General features: G+C 39.1%; 1 protein-coding gene across 6 annotated transcripts in view; it reads right to left on the bottom strand.

The window, feature by feature from the left end:
* Smap1 (small ArfGAP 1) overlaps positions 1–23324 on the bottom strand; it is a 108248-nt gene that overhangs the window by 23474 nt on the left and 61450 nt on the right. For 4 of the 6 annotated variants that reach the window (XR_009383444.1, XM_059281462.1, XM_059281466.1 and 1 more), the window contains 2 exons: positions 21390–21470; positions 15615–15695 (listed from right to left, as the gene is read on the bottom strand). The exons of 1 other annotated variant lie outside the window; for it this stretch is intronic. Coding sequence is in view for 4 of the 5 variants with exons in the window: in XM_059281462.1 (XP_059137445.1) it covers positions 15615–15695; positions 21390–21470 (162 nt within the window). In the remaining variant the exon portion in view is untranslated. The remainder of the gene's footprint in view (positions 1–15614; positions 15696–21389; positions 21471–23324) is intronic. One more of the 6 variants, XM_059281463.1, reaches the window with a different exon arrangement.

The raw sequence follows: 23324 nt of genomic DNA, 5'->3' as shown, positions 1-23324 counted from the left end.
TCCACTTCACATACAATTAGAAAGACAAACCTCACCTGCATTGATAGGATCTGAACAGTGATTAAATAAAGAGAGGAGAAGTGCTAGCTAGAGTAGAATGCTGACCTGTGCACTGCTTGTACAAGTGTGTAAACTGAACACTTATTTCACTGGGCTCACACAGGAGTCACATGTCATAAACCAGTGAAAATGCATTTTTTAATTCTATTTTTACTTGTAAAATAAAATCTCTAGTTATAAAATGTCACTTTTAGACAGACAAACATTTATATCAATTACAAATTATTTTGCGTGTAGTGTGCATGTATGTTCACATATTTGTGTGTACACGTGAATGCCCAAGGTTGGCACTGGGTATGTTCCCTGGTCATTCTCTCCCTTATATACTGAGGCAGAGTCTCTCACTTAGTCCAGAGCTTGCCCATTTCAGTTAGTCTGGCTAGCCGGCTCGCTCCTAGAAATCTGCCTCCTGTGCCCCAGACCTACAGGCAGGCCACCACACTGACCTGGCTTTGACATGGTCTTCACGCTCATTGAGCAAGTGCTTTACTGACAGGGCCACCTTCCCAGTCACACACACACATTTACAAAAGGTCTGAAGCTTCTTCCCAGCCATGGTGGAGACACCTGCAATCCGAGCACTTAGGAGGCTGTGGGAAGAGGACTGCCAGAGTCCAAGGCCAGCATGGGCTATAGCGTGAAATTAGATGTGTGCACTCTCTCTGTCTCTGTCTCTGTCTCTGTCTCTCTCTCCCCCGCCCCCCCCCCCCCGTGTGTGTCTGTGTGTGGTAGGTAAAGTGGAATATAAAATAGTGAGCATAGATAAATTATAATTGCACATGACTGACTCTTACAGACAAGCAAAATACACAAGAATATTCACAGTGTCATTTCATTCATAACAGAAATCATTAAGCCATACTATTCACAGATTCATGAAGACATGGTAAAGGTATTTTTAAGATGCAATTAAGGCCAGGGATGTAACTCGGTGATACAGCCTATGTTTAGTACTTACATATTCCTAGGTTCAATAACCACCATCACAAGAAAAACAAAAAGATACAACAAAATGGTTACCTTTTGGAGGAGTAGACATTTTTCTTTGGAAAGGGTAGTGGATATATAGTTCTTCAGTTACTGGCCTTGTTCTATTTCCTACCTTCAGTGATGGTATATAGTTGGTAATTTTGCATATACATTGAAATTTTCATGCATACATACACTGTATGTTAAAACCCAGGCATAGTTCTAAGCATAGAGAAGTTTGTCAATAAAACCAACAAACAATGATGGTGTTATTTTGACTACTCCTGTTACTATTTTTACTACAATTACACTTATTTCTCCTCTGTGGATCTTAACTGTCACATAGAAAACACCAGCTCAGGGAGAATATGATGAAAAAAATGCCTACTGGTGAGGCAAAGCTGCTTCTATTGTGCTAAGCTCTTCCATGTTGCTTGGATCCTAACAGCTCCCTCGGGGACAGGGGTGAGAAGGCACAGCCTCAACGACACAGACACTGGGAGTCCATTGAAAGCAAATAACAAACTCATTTATTTAAAACAGGGTAGGCCTTATATACCCTCCTCCCAGCACCCAGTCTGTGTGGTCTTCCCTCATTGGCTTGGCATGATCAGGAATTCTGACAGCGATTGTTGCTGGTTCCTCAGGCAGATTCTGTGTGATCAGGAACTCTGACAGCTCCTGTTGCTAGGTCCTCAGGCAGACTCCAGGTTGGCTCTTAAGGAGTACATAATGTGCATGCCTTGGCTACTGGTCTGAGCCAATTTCCTCCACCCTATGGGCCTGTCCTACTACACTTCCAGTTTCTCTACTGAGGCTTTTAAATGCATCATCTTTTCAACTATATCATAGGAACTCATAGTTTTGCCTTCTGTGTAATTTTTCTCTCAGCAATGCCCTGTCAGCCTCAGGAGTCCTGAACCTCTGCAGGTTGAATAACAATAATGAGATCTGAAGTGAGTTTAATAAAACATATAGGTTGAAAGGGAGCAATAAATAGAAGCAGTAGACGTTGTGGAATAGAGTATTTGTTTAAATAAGTAAAGATGTGTTACATTTGTTTGTGTTCCAGAATAATTGTTTAACTATCAAGATGTGTTGCATTTGTTTTACCTTGCCTGCCTAAGGTACCTGATTGGTCTAATAAAAGCTGAACGACCAATATGTAGGCAGTAGAGGAATAGGTGGGGCTGGTGGACAAAGAGAATAAGTAGGAGAAGGAATTTAGGCTAGGGAGAGAGAAAGGGAGAAGGAAGGGAGACACCAGGGGTCAGCTAGCCAGGCAGCTGCCAGACAGACAGACATAGAGGATGCAGGAAAGTAGGAAATAAGGAATGAAAGAAAGGTAAGAAGACCCAAGGCAAAATGTAGATGAAGAGAAACAGGTAAAAATAACTTATAAGAGCTAGTGGGACACGCCTAAACTAAGGCCAAGCATTGGTAACTAGTAATAATTCTCTATGTCATGATTTGGGGGCTAGAGGTCCCAGAAAGCCTGCTACAGGTAGATTACTCACTATTCACACTCGCTAAGTTCTCTCAGGATCCCTATACAGTGACATCACTCAGAAGTAACTGCTGTCTCTCATTTTAACAGCAAACAACAGAACGGATTTGTGTGCAAGAGCACAAAATATTGAGTCACTAACAAATGTGTATTCCATGTTAATGGTGAGTTATCTTTTTAAAGAGAGAAAACATATTTTTAAACGTGATCAAGGTTGCATCTTGGTAAGCACAACAATAAGGTATCATATAATCATCTCAACATTTCCAATATTTTTAAAACATAAAACTTGGCAGTGATCTGAAAATTCCTTTGTAACCAAATAAGAAATTAAAATAGATTTCATTCATAGCTTCTCACTGATGTCTATTAAATTGAAAGAGATGACTTAAAACTAGTTTTCAGGTTATAATCACCAATTTAATTATTCCTTCAAGGAAGTATTAAAATCTTTAGCAAGAAAATCTAATCTGATAAAAGGTAAGAATATAATTTAGTAAAGTGTCACTAAAATAACATTTTAAAGTAACAAAGAAAATTTAAAAGCATTTTGAAAAATAAAATAATTCCACGTAGCAGGCTAGTCTTATAGGTTTTAGCACAGAGTAAGTTATTTAGCAATCTTTCTCAGTAACCTTGGAATCACAATGCTAACAGAAATTCTGAGATAAAAACTATCATTTTACATGTATTTACCCAATGCATCACAAAAAAGATATATTAAAAAATGTTAAGGTCTAATCCTATCCAATACATGATTTTAGAAAACAAAATATTTATGAATCTGCTATCTAATTATAGAATTGAATAATACATGATAAAAATACTAAAATCAAAAGCATAGCAACGTTATCACAACTTTGAGGAAAAGAAAATGCTATCTCAGCCCCCACTTACTGGACTCTGTAACCTACAAGACCCACTCCGCTGCCCAAACCCCCTGAACCCACCATTCTCCCCTCACTTCCCGCCCCCAGTCAACCATCCCTAGCCAACCATCCCCAGCCAACCATCTCTAGCCAACCATCCCTAACCAACCATCCAGCAGCCCCTAGATGTGGTGATATTTTATTTGTATGTTAATAAATAAAGTTTGCCTGGAGATCAGAGGAAATAGCAAGCCGTTTTAAGTTAACACAAAAGTCAGGCAGTGATAGCACACACCCTTAATCCCATCACTTGGCAGGCAGGGTCTCTGTGTGTTCAAGGCCACACTGGGTAACAGAGCCAAATGTGGTGACACATGCCTTTAATCCCAGTACCAACCATAGAGACCTGGAGGTCTGTAGAGACAGGCAGTGACAAGGAAGTGAGGTTGCTGGGCTAAGAGCCAATGAGAGGGCAGAACAGCAAGGCAATAAAAGCCTGGGTAGACAGGAAGTGGTGGCATTTTGGAAGCTGCAGAGCTGGTGCGGTAAGGTTGGTTGGTGGCTCTCACTATTTCCCTGGTCTCTAAGGCTTTCACCCTATATTTACCTCTGTGTTTTTTATTTAATAAGACCACTTAGAAATTCGGCTACACCTAGATGTAGTAGAATATTTTAAGGTGTTACTTTTGTTTATGTTGCATTTATTTAACTCTGTGAAGCTGTGTTATTGTGCCTGTGTAAAACACCAGCTGGTCTAATAAAGAACTGGCCAATAGCAAGACAGGAGAAAGGATAGGCCAGGCCCAGCTACGCAGCAAGCCAGGGGTTAAGAGTAAGAGTTACAGAAGTCAGAGAATGGGAAAAGCCCAGAGGCAAAAGGTAGACAAGATAATTTACGTTAAGAAAAGCTGACTAGAAAATAAGCCAAGCTAAGGCCAGGCATTTATAAGTTAAACAACAACAAAAAAGCCTCTGTGTATTTATATGGGAGCTGGGTGTCTGGTCCCCCAAAAAAGGAAAAAGGTAAAAACCCCCAACAACATTTTGGCTTTCCAACATGGGCCCTCATTTCCATGCAAGTCTTAAGAAAGCTGAGTTTAAAAAACAAAACAAAACAAAACAAAAAAAAATTCAGCTCCTTTTAAGAGTTTTAGCCAGACCGCTTCTGCCAATCAGCAAGCCCTTGAACAATTAGTACATTAAGTAAGAACAAAAAATTAAGCATCAGCATTATAGAGTTCTAGGAAGGCTGAATGTGGTTCCTGGTCAGACAAACCTCCAACTGGCCTCGAGTTTCACATTTGGCTTTCAGAACCCAAATATTGGACCAAGCCAGCCGAGAGTCTCACGCAGAGGATCCAGGTGTATTTTATCAGTCTAAGGTTTGCTGTACGGTCAAAAAAGACTAGAGATACTCAAGTAAAAGAGATCTAGACAGAAAAACCTCTAAACAGGTTACAGTGTGTTTAACAATGTGCATAGGCTTAAGGAAAGGAAAAGGGTATAGTCATTAAAAAAAAAAAAAAAAGAATAGTTTATAAAATAAAGTCTCTAAAGACAGAGTAAAAGAAAAAGCCATGTAAGATGGGAAATACATAGGTAGTCTGGATCCTGTATGTTATTGTGTTGATTTTGAATTTTTTGTTTGTTGAAAAGCAAAAGATAGCTGCAGAGAGACCTGGAATTGAAAGACGGACTATTGAAATAAATCAGCCTATATACTTTAGGAAAGCCTTAACTTTTAAAAAGTCAAAAAATATATTTGTCAAATGGAAATCAAAAATGCTTTGGAGTTTTGTTCACACAGGAGATGAGAAGCTGTGTATTCCTTCAGGGTTAATATGGGTCAGGTTTGATCAGGTGAGACCTCCTGAAACTTGACAAGTGATATCTATCAGCAAAAGTTACTGGTGGTCTTCCCAGGCCTTGTTAATTATCTCAAAATTTTCCCTCTGGAACCCACAGACAGCAGGAAGCAGTATGGAGAAAACTATGCCCACATTCCCAAGAGTTGGGGGGATGGTTTTTGGTTATTTGGTAGGTTATGGATGTTTGTTATCATTTAGGGGAATATAGAATATTGATACAAATTTAAAGTTATTTTTGTTATACTGTATATATGTTTCTACTTTTGTTTAAAGATTTTTGTATATTGACAAAAATTTAAGGTTATTTTTGTTACAACATATTGTATGTTTCTATTTTGGTTTAAAGTATTGTGCCTATGCAGTTCCTTTGGAAATGTAGAATGAAGTTCTAGTTTTTGAAAGCTATTATTATAATAAACAATATAGGATAATCAGGAAACATAGGTTACTAGCTAGTCATTTATAACAATCAAAATTGTAGATATGTTATGTATGTTTTCAAGGTTAAATAGATATATTTTAGATAGATAGATGGTCTTCAAACCTTTCAAAGATGTACAGAATATGGCATTTAAAATGTTTTGTTAACTTAGGGCTTTTCATGACAATGAAACACATCTGTTCCTCACAGCACCAATTTACTTCAGAGAGAATGATAGGCACTGAAGAAACGCCTTCTGGAGTTTGCTTTCATTGTGACAAAGTTAGCCACTAGGCAAAGAAACTGTTCTTGCCTTTGCTGACAACGTGCTATGCAGACTAGACATACAGGACACACAGGAAAAATAACTGTTAAACTTTGCCAAAACAAGGCAGGACAAGTCTTCAAAATTCCAGCTTCACTTAAGGGTTTGCCAGACATTCTTCAGGACACAGAGGAAAATGACTGATGAACTTTGCCAAAACAAGGCAGGACAGTTCAAAATTCCTACTCCATAAAAATATCTGCCAGATACTCTAGGCCGGTAGGCTGAAGATGGGGGCCTCAATGTTGCAGAGGAACTTTGGGTGACCGGCCGGGCAGCCAAATATCTTGTTTTTGGATAATATTACGTTCTTGTGGGTCTTTGATGGTGTTGAAGACTAAATAGTTACAACTTCAGTTTTCCTTAGTTATGATAGATAGTAAATTAGGTGTAAAATTTTTGATTCACTAAGATAGGATAGATAATGCATTATTTTCTTTCAATATGCTAATTACAAATGGACTAAATTTTGTAAACTAATTCTTACTAGGTAACTGTTTTGGTTGTATGTAGTTATACTATGTTAAAGTTAAAACCTTTATTTTTATTTAGACAAAAAGGGGGAATGTAGTAGGATAGTCTAAGGTGTGTTACTTTTATTTATGTTGCATTTGTTTAACTCTGTGAAGCTGTGTTACTGTGCCTGTCTAAAACACCTGTTGGTCTAATAAAGAACTGGACAATAGCAAGTCAGGAGAAAGATAGGCAGGGGTAGCAGGCAGAGAGAATATACAGGAGAAATTTGGGATTTCTAGGAAAAGAGAGCTAAGCTCTAGGAGCCAGAGAAGGAGGACTCCAGGGGCCAGTTACCCAGCTACACAGCAAGCCATGGAGTAAGAGTAAAATTTACAGAAGTTAGAGAACGGGGAAAGCCTAGAGGCAAAAGGTAGATGGGATAATTTAAGATAAGGAAAGTTGGCTAGCAACAAGCCAAGCTAAGGCCAGACATTCATAAGTAATAATAAGCCTCCGTGTATGATTTTTTTGGGAGCTGGCTGGCAGGTCCCCCCCAAAAGAGTTAAAAAACAAACAATAACACCTAGAGGAACGAGCACCACCTACACCAACTAGAAGAAGTGAGTGACTGATCTCCCAACTAAACTGCCCCAATCTCTAGGTCCTAAGCCCCAGGGTACATCCTGTGCAGCTTCCCCTCCCATCTCAGTCCCAGCAGCCTGCCAGAAGGTAAGAGTCCTGCCACCACCACCAATGCCACTCATTGGACAATATAACCTACAAGACCCACTCTGCCACCCAAACCCACCAAACCCATCATCCTCCCCCTCACCAACCATCCCCCTTAACATCAACAACCTCTAGAGGCACAAGCTCCACCTACAGCAGTTGGAAGAACAGCAGCCCCTACAGGTACAAGCACCACCTACACCAGTTGGAAGAACAGACTCATTCTGATGCCCAATCCCATCTACCCCATCATCCTCTCCATGAACAGCCTTCTCCAGCAACACCAGCAGACCCTACAGGCACAAGCGCTACCCACACCAATTGGAAGAACAAGCACAGACACAACCCACACCAGTTGGAAGAACAGACCCCAGAGGCACAAGTAAAGCCCACACCAGCCAGAAGAACTGAACGATATGCTGGATGTAGACACTCAGATCCCCACAAACCTCAGCTGAGACAACCATACTTGACCTGACAACCAGCCAATCACCAAAACCCTTGGCCATTCAGGCCAAAAGACAATAAAGGAAACAGACAATAAAGGAATAAAAGACCCACCCAACAAAGACATCATAAGAATCAACACCTGTACCTATAATTATCCCAAATCTACATGGGTAAATGGCAGTGTAACAATACATTCAACAATATAAAGAACACTATGGCACTACCAGAACCTAGTGGTTCTACAACAGCAAGACCTGAACATCCCAACACAGATCAAGCGGAAGAAAATGATCTTAAAAATAACTTCATGAAGATAACAGAGGCCCTTAAAGAAGACATGAAAAATTCCCTTGAAGATATCAAGGAAAAGACAAAAATTAGAAATCAGTAAATACCTTAAAGCCAAGAAAGCCAAGCCAAGCCAAGCCAAAACAAAAAACAAAAAACAAACAAACAAAAAAAGCCAATAAAACAGGTGAAGGAAACAGTTAAAAGACCTGAAAATTGAAATAGAGGCAATAAAGAAAACACAAACCAATGGAATTCTGGAAATAGAAAATCTGGATAAATGAACAGGAACTACAGATGCAAACATAACCAACAGAATACAAGAGATGGAAGTGAGACTCGGGTGTTGAAGATACAATGGAGGAAATAGATTCACTGGTCAAAGAAAATGTTAAATCCAACAAATTCTTTCTGTTTTGTTTTGTTTTGTTTTGTTTTGTTTTGTTTTGTTTTGTTTTTCGAGACAGGGTTTCTCTGTGTAGCTTTGTGCCTTTCCTGGATCTCACTCTGTAGACCAGGCTGGCCTCAAACTCACAAAGATCCACCTGGCTCTGCCTCCTGAGTGCTGGGATTAAAGGCATGCGCCACCACCGCCCGGCTAAATACAACGAATTCTTAACACAAAACATCTAGGAAATCTGGGACACCATGAAAAGATCAGATAGGAGGAGATGAATTCCAGCTCAACGAAGGACAACCTAAAGAAGGAAGTGCCTATGAAGATACAAGAAGCTTACAGTACACCAAAGAGACTGGACCAAAAGAAAAAGTTCCCTCACCACATAATAATCAAAACACTAAACATACAGAAATAAAGAAAAAATATTAAGGGCTACAAAGGTAAAAGGCCAAGTAACATATAAAGGCAGACCTTATCAGAATTACATTCAACTCTGAAAGCCAGAAGGTCCTGGACAGACGTTTTGCAGACACTAAGAGACCATGGATGTCAGCCTAGACTACTATACCCAGCAAAACTTTCAATCACTATAGGACAGAGAAAACAAGATATTCCAGGACAAAACCAGATTTAACAATACCTATCCACAAATCTACCCCTACAGAAAGTACTACAAGGAAAACTCCAACCCAAGGAAGCTAGCTGCAAGCATGAAAACATAAGCAATAGATAATCTCACACCTGCAAATCACAAAGAAGGGAAACACACACACACTACCAACAACAACAATGAAACAAAAAAAAATAGAAATTAAGAGTCACTGGTCATTAATATCTCTTAATATCAATGGATTCAATTCACCTATAAAATGACACAGGCTAACAGAATTGATAGGAAAACAGGATCCATCCTTCTGCTGCATACAAGAAACATACCTCAGCTTCAAAGACAGACATTACCTCAGAGTAAAGGGTTGGGAAAAGATTTTCCAGTCAAATGGACCTAAGAAGCAAGCTGGTGTAGCTATCCTCTTATCTAACAAAATAGACTCCAAACTAAAATTAATTAAAAGAGATGGGAGAAGGACATTTAATATTCATCACAGGAAAAATCTATCAAGATGCAGTCTCAATTCTGAACATTTATGCCCCAAATACAAGGGCACCCACATACGTAAAAGAAACATTACTAAAGCTTAATTCACACATCAAACTCCACACATTAATAGAGGGAGACTGCAACACCCCATTCTTAACAATGGGCAGGTCTGCCAGACAGAAATTTAACAGAGAAATAAGGGAATTAACAGATGTTATGACTTAAATGGACTTAACAGATATCTACACATTTCATCCAAACACAAAATAATATACTGTCTTCTCAACACCTCAGGAAACCTTTTCTAAAATTGACCACATACTCGGTCACAAAGCAAATCTCAACAGATACAAAAAAGTTGGAATAACCCCCTATATCTTATCGGATCACTATGGTTTAAGTTAGAATTCAACAAGACAAATTACAGAAAGCCTACAAACTCATGGAAACTGAACAATGCTCAACTGAATCACCACTGGGTCAAGGAAGAAATAAAGAAATTAAAGACTTCCTAGAATTAAATTATAATGAATGCACAATACACTCAAACTTATGAGACACTATGAAAGCAGTGCTAAGAGGAAAATTCATAGCACTAAATGCCCACATAAAGAAGTTGAAGAAATCTCACACTAGTGACTTAACAGCACACCTGAAAGCTCTAAAACAAGAAGAAGCAAAAGTCACCCAGGAGGATTAGATGCCAGGAAATAATCAAATTGAGAGCTGAAATCAATAAAATAGAAACAGAGAGAACAATACAAAGAATCAATGAAACAAAGAGTTGGTTCTTTGAGAAAATCAACAAGATAGACAAGCCCTTATCCAAACTAACTAAAAAGCAGAGAGAGAGCATCCAAATTAGCAAAATCAGAAATAAAAAAGGAGACATAACAACTGACAATGAGGAAATCCAGAGAATCATCAGGTCATACTTCAAAAACCTGTACTCCACAAAATTGGAAAATCTAAAAGAAATGGACAATTTTCTGGATAGGTACCACATACCAAAGTTAAATCAAGATCAGATAAACAATTTAAATAGACCTAAAGAAATAGAAACAGACATCAAAAGTCTCCCAACCAAAAAACCTAGGACCAGATGATTTCACCACAGAATTCTACTTGAATTTCATAGAACTATTACCAATACTCCTCAAATTGTTCCACACCATAGAAACAGAAGGAACATTGCCAAACTCTTTTTATGAGGCTACAGTCACCCTGATACCCAAACCACACAAAGATGCAACAAAGAAAGAGAATTACAGACCAATCTCCCTCATGAACATTGATGCAAAAATAATAAAATACTGGCAAACTGAATCTAAGAATACATTAAAAAAAAAATCATCCACCATGATCAAGTAGGCTTCATCCCAGAAATGCAAGGATGGTTCTACATATGAAAAATCTGTCAATGTAATCCACCATATAAACAAAGTGATAGGAAAAAAAACCACATAATCATCTCATTAGATGCTGAAAAAGCTTTTAACAAAATCCAACACCCCTTCATGGTAAAGACCTTAGAGAGATCAGGGATACAAGTAAAATACCTAAACATAATAAAAGCAATATACACCAAGCCAACAGCTAACATTAAATTAAATGGAGAGAAACTGAAAGCGATTCCACTAAAATCAGGAAACAAGACAAGGCTGTCCACTCTCTCCATATTTATTCAATATAGTACTTGAAGCTCTAACTAGAGCAATGAGACAACAAAAGGAGATCAAGGGGATATAAATTGGAAAGGAAGAAGTCAAACTTTCACTATTTGCAGATGATATGATAGTAGACACAAGTGACCCCAAAAATTATACCAGTGAATTCCTACAGCTGATAAACTCCTTCAGTGATGTGGCGGAATAAAAAATTAACTCAAACAACACCCTTTATAATAGCCATAAATAACATAAAATATCTTGGGGTAAATCTAACCAAACAAGTGAAAGTCCTGTATAACAAGAACTTTAACTCATTGAAGAAAGAAAGTGAAGAAGATATCAGAAAACGGAAAGATCTCCCATGCTCTTGGATAGATAGAATTAACATAGTAAAAATGTCCATCTTACCAAAAGCAATGTGCAGCGGGGCGGTGGTGGCGCACGCCTTTAATCCCAACACTCGGGAGGTAGAGCCAGGCGGATCTCTGTGAGTTCGAGGCCAGCCTGGGCTACCAAGTGAGTCCCAGGAAAGGCGCAAAGCTACACAGAGAAACCCTGTCTCGAAAAAACCAAAAAAAAAAAAAAAACAAAAAAAACACAAAACACAAAACCAAAAGCAATGTACAGATTCAGTGCAATGCCCATATCAAAAGCCCAACACAATACTGCACAGACCTTGAAAGAACAATACTCAACTTCATATGGAAAAACAAAAAGCCCAGGATAGCCAAAACAATCTTGTACAATAAAGCAACCTCTGGAGACATCACCATCCCTGACTTCAAGTTCTACTATAGAACTATAGTAATAAAAACAGCTTGGTATTGGCATAAAAACCAACACATGGATCAATGGAATCAAATCAAAGACTCTGACATTAATCCACACACCTATAAACACCTGATTTTTGACAAAGAAGCCAAAACTGTATAATGGAAAAAAGAAAGCATCTTCCACAAATGGTATTGTCATACTGGATGTCAACATGTAGGAGAATGCAAATAGATCCATATCTATCACCATGCACAAAACTCAAGTCCAAGTGTATCAAAGACCTCAACATAAATCCAGTTACACTGAACCTGATAGAAGAAAAAGTGGGAAGTAGCCTATAATGCATTGGCACAAGAGACTACTTCCTGTATATGACACCAGTAGCACAGACACTGAGAGCAACAATTAATGAATGGGACCTCTTGAAACTGAAAAGCTTCTGTAAGACAAAGGACACAGTCAATAAGACAAAACAGCAGTCTACAGAATGGGAAAAGATCTTCACCGACCCCACATCTGACAGAGGACTGATCTCCAAAATACATAAAGAACTCAAGAAGCTAGACATTAAAATACCAAATAATCCAATTTAAAAATGGGGTTCAGATTTAAACAGAATTCTCAACAAAAGAATCTCAAACAGCCAAGATACACTTAAAGAAGTGTACTTTACTTCTTTACTGTTCAACATCCTTAGCTATCAGGGAAATGCAAATCAAAACAACGCTGAAATACCATCACCTTACACCTGTCAGAATGGCTAAAATCAAAAATGCTAATGACAGCCTATGTTGGTGAGGATGTAGAGTAAGGGGAACACTCCTCCACTGTTGGTGAGAGTGCAAACTTGTACAACCTCTTTAGAAATCGGTATGGTGATTTCTCAGAAAATTGGGAATCAACCTACTTCAAGACCCAGCAATACCACTCTTGGGCATATACCCAAAGGATGCTGAATCAGACCAAAAGGACACTTCCTCAGTTATGTTCATAGCCAGAACATGGAAACAACCTAGATGCCCCTCAACCAAAGAATGAATAAAGAAAATGTACATATACACAATGGAGTATTTACTCAGCAGTAAAAAAACAATGACATCGTGAAATTTGCAGGCAAAAGATGGAACTAGAAAAAAAACATCCTAAGTGAGGTAACCCAGACCCAGAAAGACAACCATAGTATATACTCACTCAGAAGTGGATAGCAGATGTAAAGCAAAGGATAACCAGGTTACACTCCACAGCCCCAGAAAAACTAGGTGAACAAGGTGGACCCTAAAAGGGATGTATGGATTGCCCTGGGGAAGGGGAAATAGATTAGATCTCCTGGGTAAACTGGGGGTGGGGAGGGCATCTAAAGGGGAAGTGGTGGGGGATGGGAACATGAGGAATGGGGATGATTGAGCTGGGGGAGAGATGGAAAGGCAGAGCAATGAAAGAGATAATCTTGATGGAGGCAGCTATTATGGGGTTAGGGAGAAACATGGTACCAGGGAAAATCCCAGGAATCCACAAGGATGACCCCAGCTAAGACTCCTAGCAATAATGGGGAGGGTGTCTGAATTAGCCTTCTCCTGTAATCAGAATGGTGACTATCCTAATTGTCATCATAGAACCATCATCCAGTAACTGATGGAAGCAGATGGAGAGATCCACAGCCAAGCACTGGGCCAAGATCCAGGAGTACAGTCGAAGAGAGGAAGTAGAGATTATAGTGGGGGGGGGGGGTCAAGATCATGATGGGAAACCCACATAGACAGCTGACCTGAGCTCGTGGGAGCTCATGAACTCTAGACCAACAGCTAGGGATCCTGCATGTGGGATCTGACCTAGACCCTCTGCATGTGGGTGACAGTTGTGTAGCTTGGTCTGTTTGTGGGGCCCCTAGCAGTGGCTCCAGTACCTTTCCCTGGCTCATGAGCTGGCTTTTCGGAACCTATTCCCTATGGTGGGATGCCTTGCCCAGTCTTGATGCAGAGAGAGGAGCTTAGTCCTGCCTCAACTGGATGGATATGCCATACTCTGTTGACTCCCCAAGGGAGACCTCCTCATTCTTTCTGAATCGAGATGTAGGAGGAGTGGGGTGGGGGTAGAAGGGAGGGGAGGGGGAGGGGAGGGGAGGAGGGGGAGGGGAAATTGTGGTTGGTATGTAAAAAAAAAATTTAATAAAAAAGAAAGAAAATACTATCTCATTGGAACATGAAGAGGAGTTATAAGGGAAAGGTGAAGGGAAGCTATCTAAGGCAAAAGGCAGGGAAGAGGAAAGACAACCTTGGCAAAGCAACTCAATGAATATGGAAAGCAGAGGTGTGTGGCCATGGACAAAGCTAAACGGTGTCAAGAATTAAAGGAGAAAGCTAGGAAGCAGAGGTCAGATGGTGGACAATCTTGACTGCTACACCAAGGAGCAGGAATCTTAGATATAAAGAGCAAGACTAGTCTATAACTATTTGAGTGCTCATTCCAATTCATGACAATGAAAAGAATCAGTATATACTTCTATTCTGCCCTATAAATAAATAAACACTGTCGCATGTCCTTTATGCCTCATTAATGTTGATTTTTAAATTTTCAAAAGCTAAAATCAAGGACATTGCTTTATTAATTATTCTCTTTCCATGTTTCCACACATATATGATAAAACACATTCAAAATCAAGGCACCATAATTTACACCCAAATCCTTTACAAACATGATGTTCTCCTTAACTCTAGCTTATCTAACACACCTTTCTTACATACTACTGCCAAAACAATCTTGCAAAAGAATGTCTCTAAATTAGGCACCACCTCCTTTAGAAACTCAAGTATTAGCCAGGTGAGGTGCCACCTATTTACCAGCCCAGCACTTAGAGGCTGAGGAGGGAGGAGTTAAGCATCTGGCCTGGGAGCCAATGAGATGGCACAGCAGATGTCTGCTGAAGATGTCTGTTTCCAAGTCCAGTTGACCTGAGTTCGATCCCCAGAACCCACATGGTGGAAGCAGGGAACCAACCTTCGCAGTTGTCTGCTGACCTCCACAAAACCCGGTGCAAACGCATACACTTGCTAGAGCACACACACATAACACATCAACTCAAATGTAATTTGAAACTTAAGAAAGGACCTTGAGTTGACCTGAGCTATAGAAGGGAGGGATAAGGAAAGAGAGAAATGAAGAACAAAGTGTATTCCAGAGCTACTCCTCAGCCAGAAGAATACGTAAATACCTACGATGTGAATTCAATCGACTGTTCTGGCCTTACTTTTCACTACTCCTCATATACAGACACAAATTTATCCAAACTCACAGTTTATTTATGGTTTCCAAGACCACCTTGAGGCTGCCTTTTTAGTCTAACATCTTTCCTTCCACATTAAAACTGCTCATGCTTCAAGATCTAGCTCATATGTTATGAAGCATGGAATCCTCTCTGAACTATCACGTGTGATCTCTTCATTTTGTAAATTTACTCCAGTCTCACTCTACATGACAGCTAAAATCACCATTCTCAGGGTCACGCAGAGAATATCTGTTTCACGAGGATCTCAAATGATGTAAACCCACATTTATAACTGACTAGAAATCATGTAAGAGAGTTCAGAAGGTTATGCTCAGTATGGAGGATTAACTGCATAAATTACTTGCTGAAAAGCTAGTAATTGGCATTTCATAAATATCCAGAAAGTCTTTAATATAGCCATATAAAAAGATGGTAATCTTAGATTATTTTTTAAAAAGAAATTTTACCTTTTCAGTTGTTAGTGGTTTGGCAGGCTTTTCTGGCTCCTTTTCTCTCTTTTTCTCTTCCTTTTTTTTTTCCTTTTCTTTCTAAAACATAGTCCAAAGTTTTCATAAGTTTACTTTTAAAGCAGAAACTTTTGGTTCATTTTTTTAGTGTAAATCACCATTTAAGAACAACGGAAGTATCAAGTGCTGGCATTACCACATGCTACTGAAATCTGAAAGTCAGAAGCAATTTCATTTTTTCACTGAGGTTACATGCTAATGACAATACAGAGGATTATTCAATACTTCAAACGTGGACTTCTGTTTTCTTTTTGAGACAGTGTCTTACTATGCAGCCCTGGATATACTAGAACTCAACCTGTAGACCAGGCTGCCTTGTTACTCAAGAGATCTGCCTGCCTCTGCCTCTCAAGTGCTGAGATTAAAGGTGTTCACCACACGCTCAGCAGGACTGACTTTCTTTGTGATATGGATAAAATAATACCATATCAGAAAACCATAGGAGTTAAAATCATCTTAATTTCAAAAGTAACCACAAAATATTTTCAGGCCACTATCATAGTTTTATGGTTTTTTTTTTTTTTTTTTTTTTTTTTTTGGTTTTTCGAGACAGGGTTTCTCTGTGTAGCTTTGCGCCTTTCCTGGGACTCACTTGGTAGCCCAGGCTGGCCTCGAACTCACAGAGATCCTCCTGGCTCTGCCTCCCGAGTGCTGGGATTAAAGGCGTGCGCCACCACCGCCCGGCCATAGTTTTATGTTTTTAAAAACAAGTATAAAGATTTTCTCATTAAAAATACTAAGGACAGGGGTTGGGGATTTAGCTCAGTGGTAGAGCGTTTGCCTAGCAAGTGCAAGGCCCTGGGTTCGGTCCTCAGCTCCAGTGGGGGGGGTGGGGGGGAGACGGCACACAAGGGACGGGACGGGACAGGATGGGACTAAGGACAGTACATGGGGCCTGAGCCAAATGACTGGTGTAAGTAGTTGGGGTAAATTATAATAATGGTATTATGGTGTTCACCACTTGTACTCCAAGGAGAATTAAAAACAGTAACAACAAATCTTAAAGGTCACAAAAGGAGAGAAGGGGGGAGGGAAGGGGGAGGGAGGGAGGGAAGGAGGGAGGGGAGAGATGAGGGGAGGGAGGAAGAGGGGGAGGGGGAAGAGAAAGAGAGAGAGATATAAGAGAGCTAGACAGAGAGAGGCAGGAAGATAAAAGGTTGAATACATTAAACTTAGTCAAAATACCTAAAGACCAAATCTGTAGCTGCCACATATAAATCAGTAAAGAGAACAGTGGTAATTCCTAGGCTATAGTGTAAACTAAGAACTTCAATGGACTTATCCATTCATATAAAGTTCAAAAGACAAAACATATAGTTTGAAGGTATGAATACAAGTATAAAATTATAAAAATAAAATAATTTAAAGCACATACATGCACAAAAACACAAAATTGATGATGATAAGTAGAAAATCAGGATGCTAATTACCTCTAAACAGAAAGAATGAAGTGATTAAAAGAGAGTAAGATGGGAGCTTTTGAAGTGACAATTAACACTCAGTTTACATAGTGATAGATGACACATATACATATATACACAGTGATTGCTTGTAAGTATTCACAGTCAACATAAATTTAATGTACATTTATTTTTAAAAGATATTAAAAACCTGAGAATACTGTAAAGTATAAAGCAGCATACCAATATGAGAAATTTATTTTCAATTTCAGCACTTGCAGTAAAATATAAAAGAGGAAAAAGAAACACTCAGCATTGGTCCCAAATTAAAAAAAAAAAATCATAGCAAATATCTTCATGGCATAAACAGCAGTGCCTTCAATTATAAGCTTAAGAACAGCAGCAAAATTCTAAAGCACTTCTCCTGTTAACATCTCCTTTCACTGGCAAACAGTGAGAGTAATAGTAAGTTGGTGAGTACATTCGTATACAGACACCAACAAATGGTTTATGTGTAGCAAAATGAGAATAGATGGCTAAATTTCTAGAATCTGCGTATTAGTATTTATTGTCAACTAGAAACAACCTACAGTTAGTTGCAAAGAGGGAACTTCAAGTGAAGAACTGCCTTGACCGCCTGGTCTCTGGCCATGTCTATGAGAGACTGTCTTGATTGATGTGGGAGGGCTTAGCCCACTGTGAGGGTACCATTCCTACAGGTGGGCCGGGTTACAGGAGAAAGCACAGATAGTGAGCAACCTAGAAAGCAGGCAGCATCCTCCAGGGGTTCTGCTTGGAGTTCTTACTTCAGTTCCTGCTCCAACTTCCCTCAATAGTGAACTGTGACCTAGAAGTGTAAACTAAAATCAACCCTTTCCTCCCTAGGTTGCTCTTGGTCATGGTTATTTATCATAGCAATGGAAAAGCAAATTAGAACAATCGAGATAAAAAAAATTATATTTAAGGTTTCTTAGGACAATTCTCTCAAACCATTTATTTCCATGATGCTTTTCAAGAACAAAGTAAATGTAACATAAAGTTGTACTTTCTGAATACCTATTGTGCAAAGCAAAAAGAGCAATTGATTTTAATTACCAAATGAGCATATATCAAAATGGTCTAGAACAAACAGAAGACCATCTAGGAAGTACATTATTTCTCAGAACACTTTTATATCTGCCCAATTACTTGGAACTTCAGATTAGAAGTAAAATTTAAGCTCTTGGGGGTCAACTAGAAGCATCATCTATATCTGACTCAACCATAACCCAAACCAAACCTTCACTTCTAAAATACATACTTCTTCCTTAGTGTCTAATTTAATTTTTGCAAAAACTGTCCAAAGCAACTACAGTCATGACTATTTTCTTGCAAAGGAAAAAACAAATATTCAAAATCCTACAACTACTCGGTATCCCTTTGTGCTGATGGACCGCAGACCCCAAGCATTCAAGTCTCACTGCTCACTGAAGTACAGCAGAGCTTTACCTGTTATTATTCCTTAGGTTACAGCGGATATTTACTGAACCTTTACGTGCTAAGTAGACACTGTTCCGAACTCATTTCATCCTCACAACAACTTTATGAAGTGAGTAATTATCCCTACTTTATAAGAAAAATAAAATGAGCAAAAATCTTTTATAAATTATAAAATACCTTCTAGATATAATTAGTAAGGTTTAGTGAGAAAAGCTGACCCATGTTAATGAGCTAAGTAAGTTGCTCCTTAACTTCTTAGAGCTGTTAGTTACTGCTATGGTTGGAATGCTTGTGGCCACTTCCAAATCCATGTGTTGAGACTAAAACCCCAACACTGAGAGCCAGTATTAAGAGTTGAGGGCCTTTGGGAGGTGATGAAGTCACAAAAGTGGAACCCCTATGACTGGGATTAGTGTTCCTGTAAAACAGGCCCCGGAGTGAGTCTTACCCATTTCCACCAAGTGAGATCACAGCAAGGTGTCATCCTATGAATAAGCAAGTGGGCCCACACCCAGGCACAGGGCCTTGGTCTTGAACTTTACAGCCTCCAGAACTGTGAGAAATAGATTACTGTTGTTCATAAGCTACACAACACATGTATTTTGATACAGCAGCCTACAGAAACAAAGTTACTTTTCAGGGAAAACATCACTAATTAAAAAGGCTCATAATTCAATCACTATGATTGGTGGGCACATATGAAATCACCCAAAATAAATGTACTTAGTTACATCTAATAGGGGGAAAGCAGTATGACTTGACTCCCTTTACTATGAGAATTTCAGCCAATGAAATACAGCTGATTCCAGTGAGGGCACAATAACCCAAGACTGGAAGCATCATTAACGGCGTGGGCCCTGAAGTAGGATCCCCGAGTCTGACCCAGAGGTGACTCTTACCCACAGACAAGAGTCAAGCACGGTGTCACACACCTGTAATCCCAAAACTCCAGAGGAGGATCGGGAGTTTAAGGTCACCGTGAACTACACTGAAACCCCGTGTCAAAACAGGGAAAGGAAGGTGGAAAAAAGGAGGGGAAAACAGAGAAAAGAACAGAGGCCCTCCAGAACTTAAATTGAACACTGAATCACCAGAGCCTGTTCACTTTTAACCCTGTGCTGTGTGCTCTACAATTACCTCAGTCTCAGGAACTCCCTTAGTGCTGAAAACTCTCAGCTATTCTCATGGAAATGGCTTTCTCCTGTGGTTCAGCACACTATTCAGATCTGAGAGTCCACCTCTCGTACCTCTGTATCTCTGAGCTATAAATCTCCATGTCCAAATATCTACTAGGCATCTGTAGCCTCATACTTAACATGCCCAACTTTGAACTCATCTCCTTTTCCATGTTTCTCTTCAAATCAGATCCTTATCTCACATGGAGGTGATGAAGTCGGAAATGGAAGGAAAAGGCTTCCAAAGCACCCCACAGCTCACCAGTTATTAAACACCAGAGAGTCTACCTTACGATCTCTCAAAACTACACTCTTCTTTTCTCTGTCCCACTTTAGCAGATGTCTCTGTCATTTTATTCTTGGATTAAACCTGGTTCTTATGCCTTTTTCTCCACTCATTACCACAAAATTCACTTCCCCAGGAGCCAGGAGAACAGTGTTAAAAAATGAAAATCTGATCCTTTGCCCTTTTCCCTTAAAACTCATCACTAAAGTAACACAGCCTTCAGAAGAAAGACCAGTCTCCTTCAGTGGATTCTTAAGGCCTCCCCCAACACTTCTCCCCGTCTCTCTCCTATTTCCTCCCACCATTCAACCTGTCAGTCCATCAACACAGTACTCCAACCATACTTTTTTCACAAGCTGCTTTCTCTACCTGGAATACCTCCTGATCCTTATAGCTAATGCCTATTCAAGAGTATAAAACCATCTATAGCAAAGCTATCTCAGTCACAGCATAAACAGACTGCATTATAAACAACTGTATAGTTACCTATTTCCCCCCTTTAGACCATAAAGTCCACAAGGGCACAGGTATATCTTATTTGTCTTTGTGTCCCACAAGCCTAGCATGCCAGTTATCAAGAAGTAGACACAAGAAAAGGTAGAATCAAAGAAAATTAAAACTCTCAAATATGTGCACACAAGACTTGAAGAATACATAATACAAGACATAAGAATACTTATCTTGCTGGGCAGTTGGTGGTGCACACCTTTAATCTCAGCACTCGGGAGGCAGAGGCAGACAGATCTCTATGAGTTCAAGGCCAGCCTGGTCTATAGAGCGAGTTCCAGGACAGGCTCCAAAGCTACACAGAGAAACCTTGTCTTGAAAAACAAACAAACAGAACATTTATCTTACTACTTCTACTCAGATTATACTCTAAAAATCATCACTGACAGTTCTAAATTTACAATCCCATAAAATACTATTTTTTCTATGACAGTTGATATTACTTCAAAAAAAAAAAGAAAGAAATTGACACCAGTTTTTAAGTGCTTATAATAACAGCATCACAGTCAGAAAAGATTTTTGATCAAAGACCTAGAGATCAGAGAATTCAATAACAATGTATCTTTAAATTTCATCTAGCTTAAAGCTAGTTCCTACGAGATAATAATAAATATGACAACAAAAATTGCTTAATGGCTACATATAGTAATAGCCCCCAAATCAGTCACTCTGAAATTCAATATATAATGAAACTCTTTACTCATGCCAACAGCATAGGACAAGATTTAGTAAATTAAAATATTTGCCATTTTTTCATTCTGCATATCATTCAAAACATGATTTCTCCCGGTCTTCCTAAATCACAACCTTGTGAGAACCCACCTATCAATGAACACAACAAATGCACATGTGGAAAACATTACTATACCTCTAGTTTGTTTTTATCGACAGCAGCTTGCAAAGAAGGAGAGGCTACCAAAGGCTGAAGAGGGGCATCAGAGGAGGAAATCTAGATGTGCAGACACGAAGTTAGGAGGGAAAAAAAGAAGAGAAGGTGGTGATCAAAACTGACAAACACCAGAAAGAAACAAACAGTCATGTACTTCTGATAAAAGTAGTTTAAAGCTTTTAATAAAGTAAAATAGTGCCATCGAGAATAAGTATGGTTTTTTTTGTTTTTTTGTTTTTTTGGTTTTTTTTGAGACAGGGTTTCTCTGTGTAGCTTTGAGCCTTTCCTAGAACTCACTTGGTAGCCCAGGCTGGCCTTGAACTCACAGAGATCCGCCTGCCTCTGCCTCCCCAGTACTGGGATTAAAGGCGTTTGCCACCACCGCCCGGCAAAGAGAATAAAATAAGTATGTTTTAAAAACAATGTCTATGTGAAATATTTAAAAAACACAGTAAAGAATTATATGTATATATAAAAATAGATTTTAATAGTGTATAAAATTTAAACTATATTAGATACAATTATAACAAAACTATCTGAAGTATAATTTTCTCTAATCCATTTTCAGTCAAGGTTACTACTGAAACTCAAGTACATTGAAGCAAGAAAAAATCTTATGTAAAGTAGAAGAGTAAAAATTTTGTTTTTGCTGATAATAACTTTAAGATGGAAAATAAAGCAGAGGAAATAGTAAAAGTTAATTAAATTTTTAACTTGCTGTTTAAGAAAGCAGAAACAAAGACTGGGTTAATGGAATAGCTGGGTAGCCACAGAGTTATTACGAAGTAATTTATGCATGTCCTCCATGAGGGTGGGCATGCAGACCCAAGTCCCAGGGCTGCACTTGCTGGGCTACCCCAAAGCACTACACAGTCACAGATACACACGGCGGCCACTGACACACAAAATGAAATCCACCTGAAAGCTTTACACACATCTTCCTACCCAATTTCTACATGCATGGATGACCACTTCAACAGAAGCACTGTCTTACTGCTGCTCTCTTTACCACAAAAAACGTAACCGAGTATTTATAAAATACATGCCAGCTCTTCGGAGTCACAAAGCTGGCATCTCTCTGTTTCCCTGTCTTACTGGTGGTGCCTATGGGGATTTCGAGTTGCTATTCTAGATGGGCTGTTGCAGTGTCAAAAGAACTCCTTCAACCTGCTGGCTAAGCATGACTGTGTTCTTGAATCACTTGGGACGCTTGTTTCCCCTTGCACAGTGTTTCTGCTGTAACTGTGTAAACTAAACATTCAATTAACATTAACGGAAGCCACCCATACAAGAAAATGCACAGCACATGTAAAGGTAGATTTTCCATTAAGAAAACGTCAAGCTAGCCAGGAGTGGTGGTATACCCAGCACTCAGGACCTAAGGCAGCTGGATTTTTGTGAATTCCAGTCCAGACAGAGCTACCTAAGGAGACCTTGCTAAAAAAGAGAATCTGGGCAAACTGTACCTTACAGCCCAACTTAAAGCTGGTTGTTCCTGGAGATATTTATTGAAATTTTCATGTAAAATGGGATTAAAACATAAGATCACTTAATAAAATAACTTGTATCATAAAACTTCTTTGTACAAACTTGTAGAAAAGCAGAACACAGAAATATAAAAGGTGAGAGTGGTATTTAGAACATCAAGAAACAAAAAGACAATTTATTATAAAAGTGGTTGTTTTCCTCTTCAGGAGGTGTAAGAAAGGACAAAAGAAACAAACTGGGTACTCTTTAAAGTTCTACATCTCTCAAAACCATCTATTTCTCATAGCTCACTAACTACCCTACAGTAAGAGAGTGCTACTGTCTCCTGGAATAGTCCCGACTTCCCCAAATCCTTTCTCTACACTAGGTTGCATGCAAATCTGGTCTTGGTAATTTACACAGATTACCCAGGGACAAAGTCCAAAT

Source organism: Peromyscus eremicus, chromosome 16_21, assembly GCF_949786415.1.
Source record: "Peromyscus eremicus chromosome 16_21, PerEre_H2_v1, whole genome shotgun sequence".
Classification (NCBI taxonomy): domain Eukaryota; kingdom Metazoa; phylum Chordata; class Mammalia; order Rodentia; family Cricetidae; genus Peromyscus; species Peromyscus eremicus.
The sequence above is the reverse complement of the archived record's forward strand: the minus strand, read 5'-3'. Positions and strand labels throughout refer to the sequence as shown.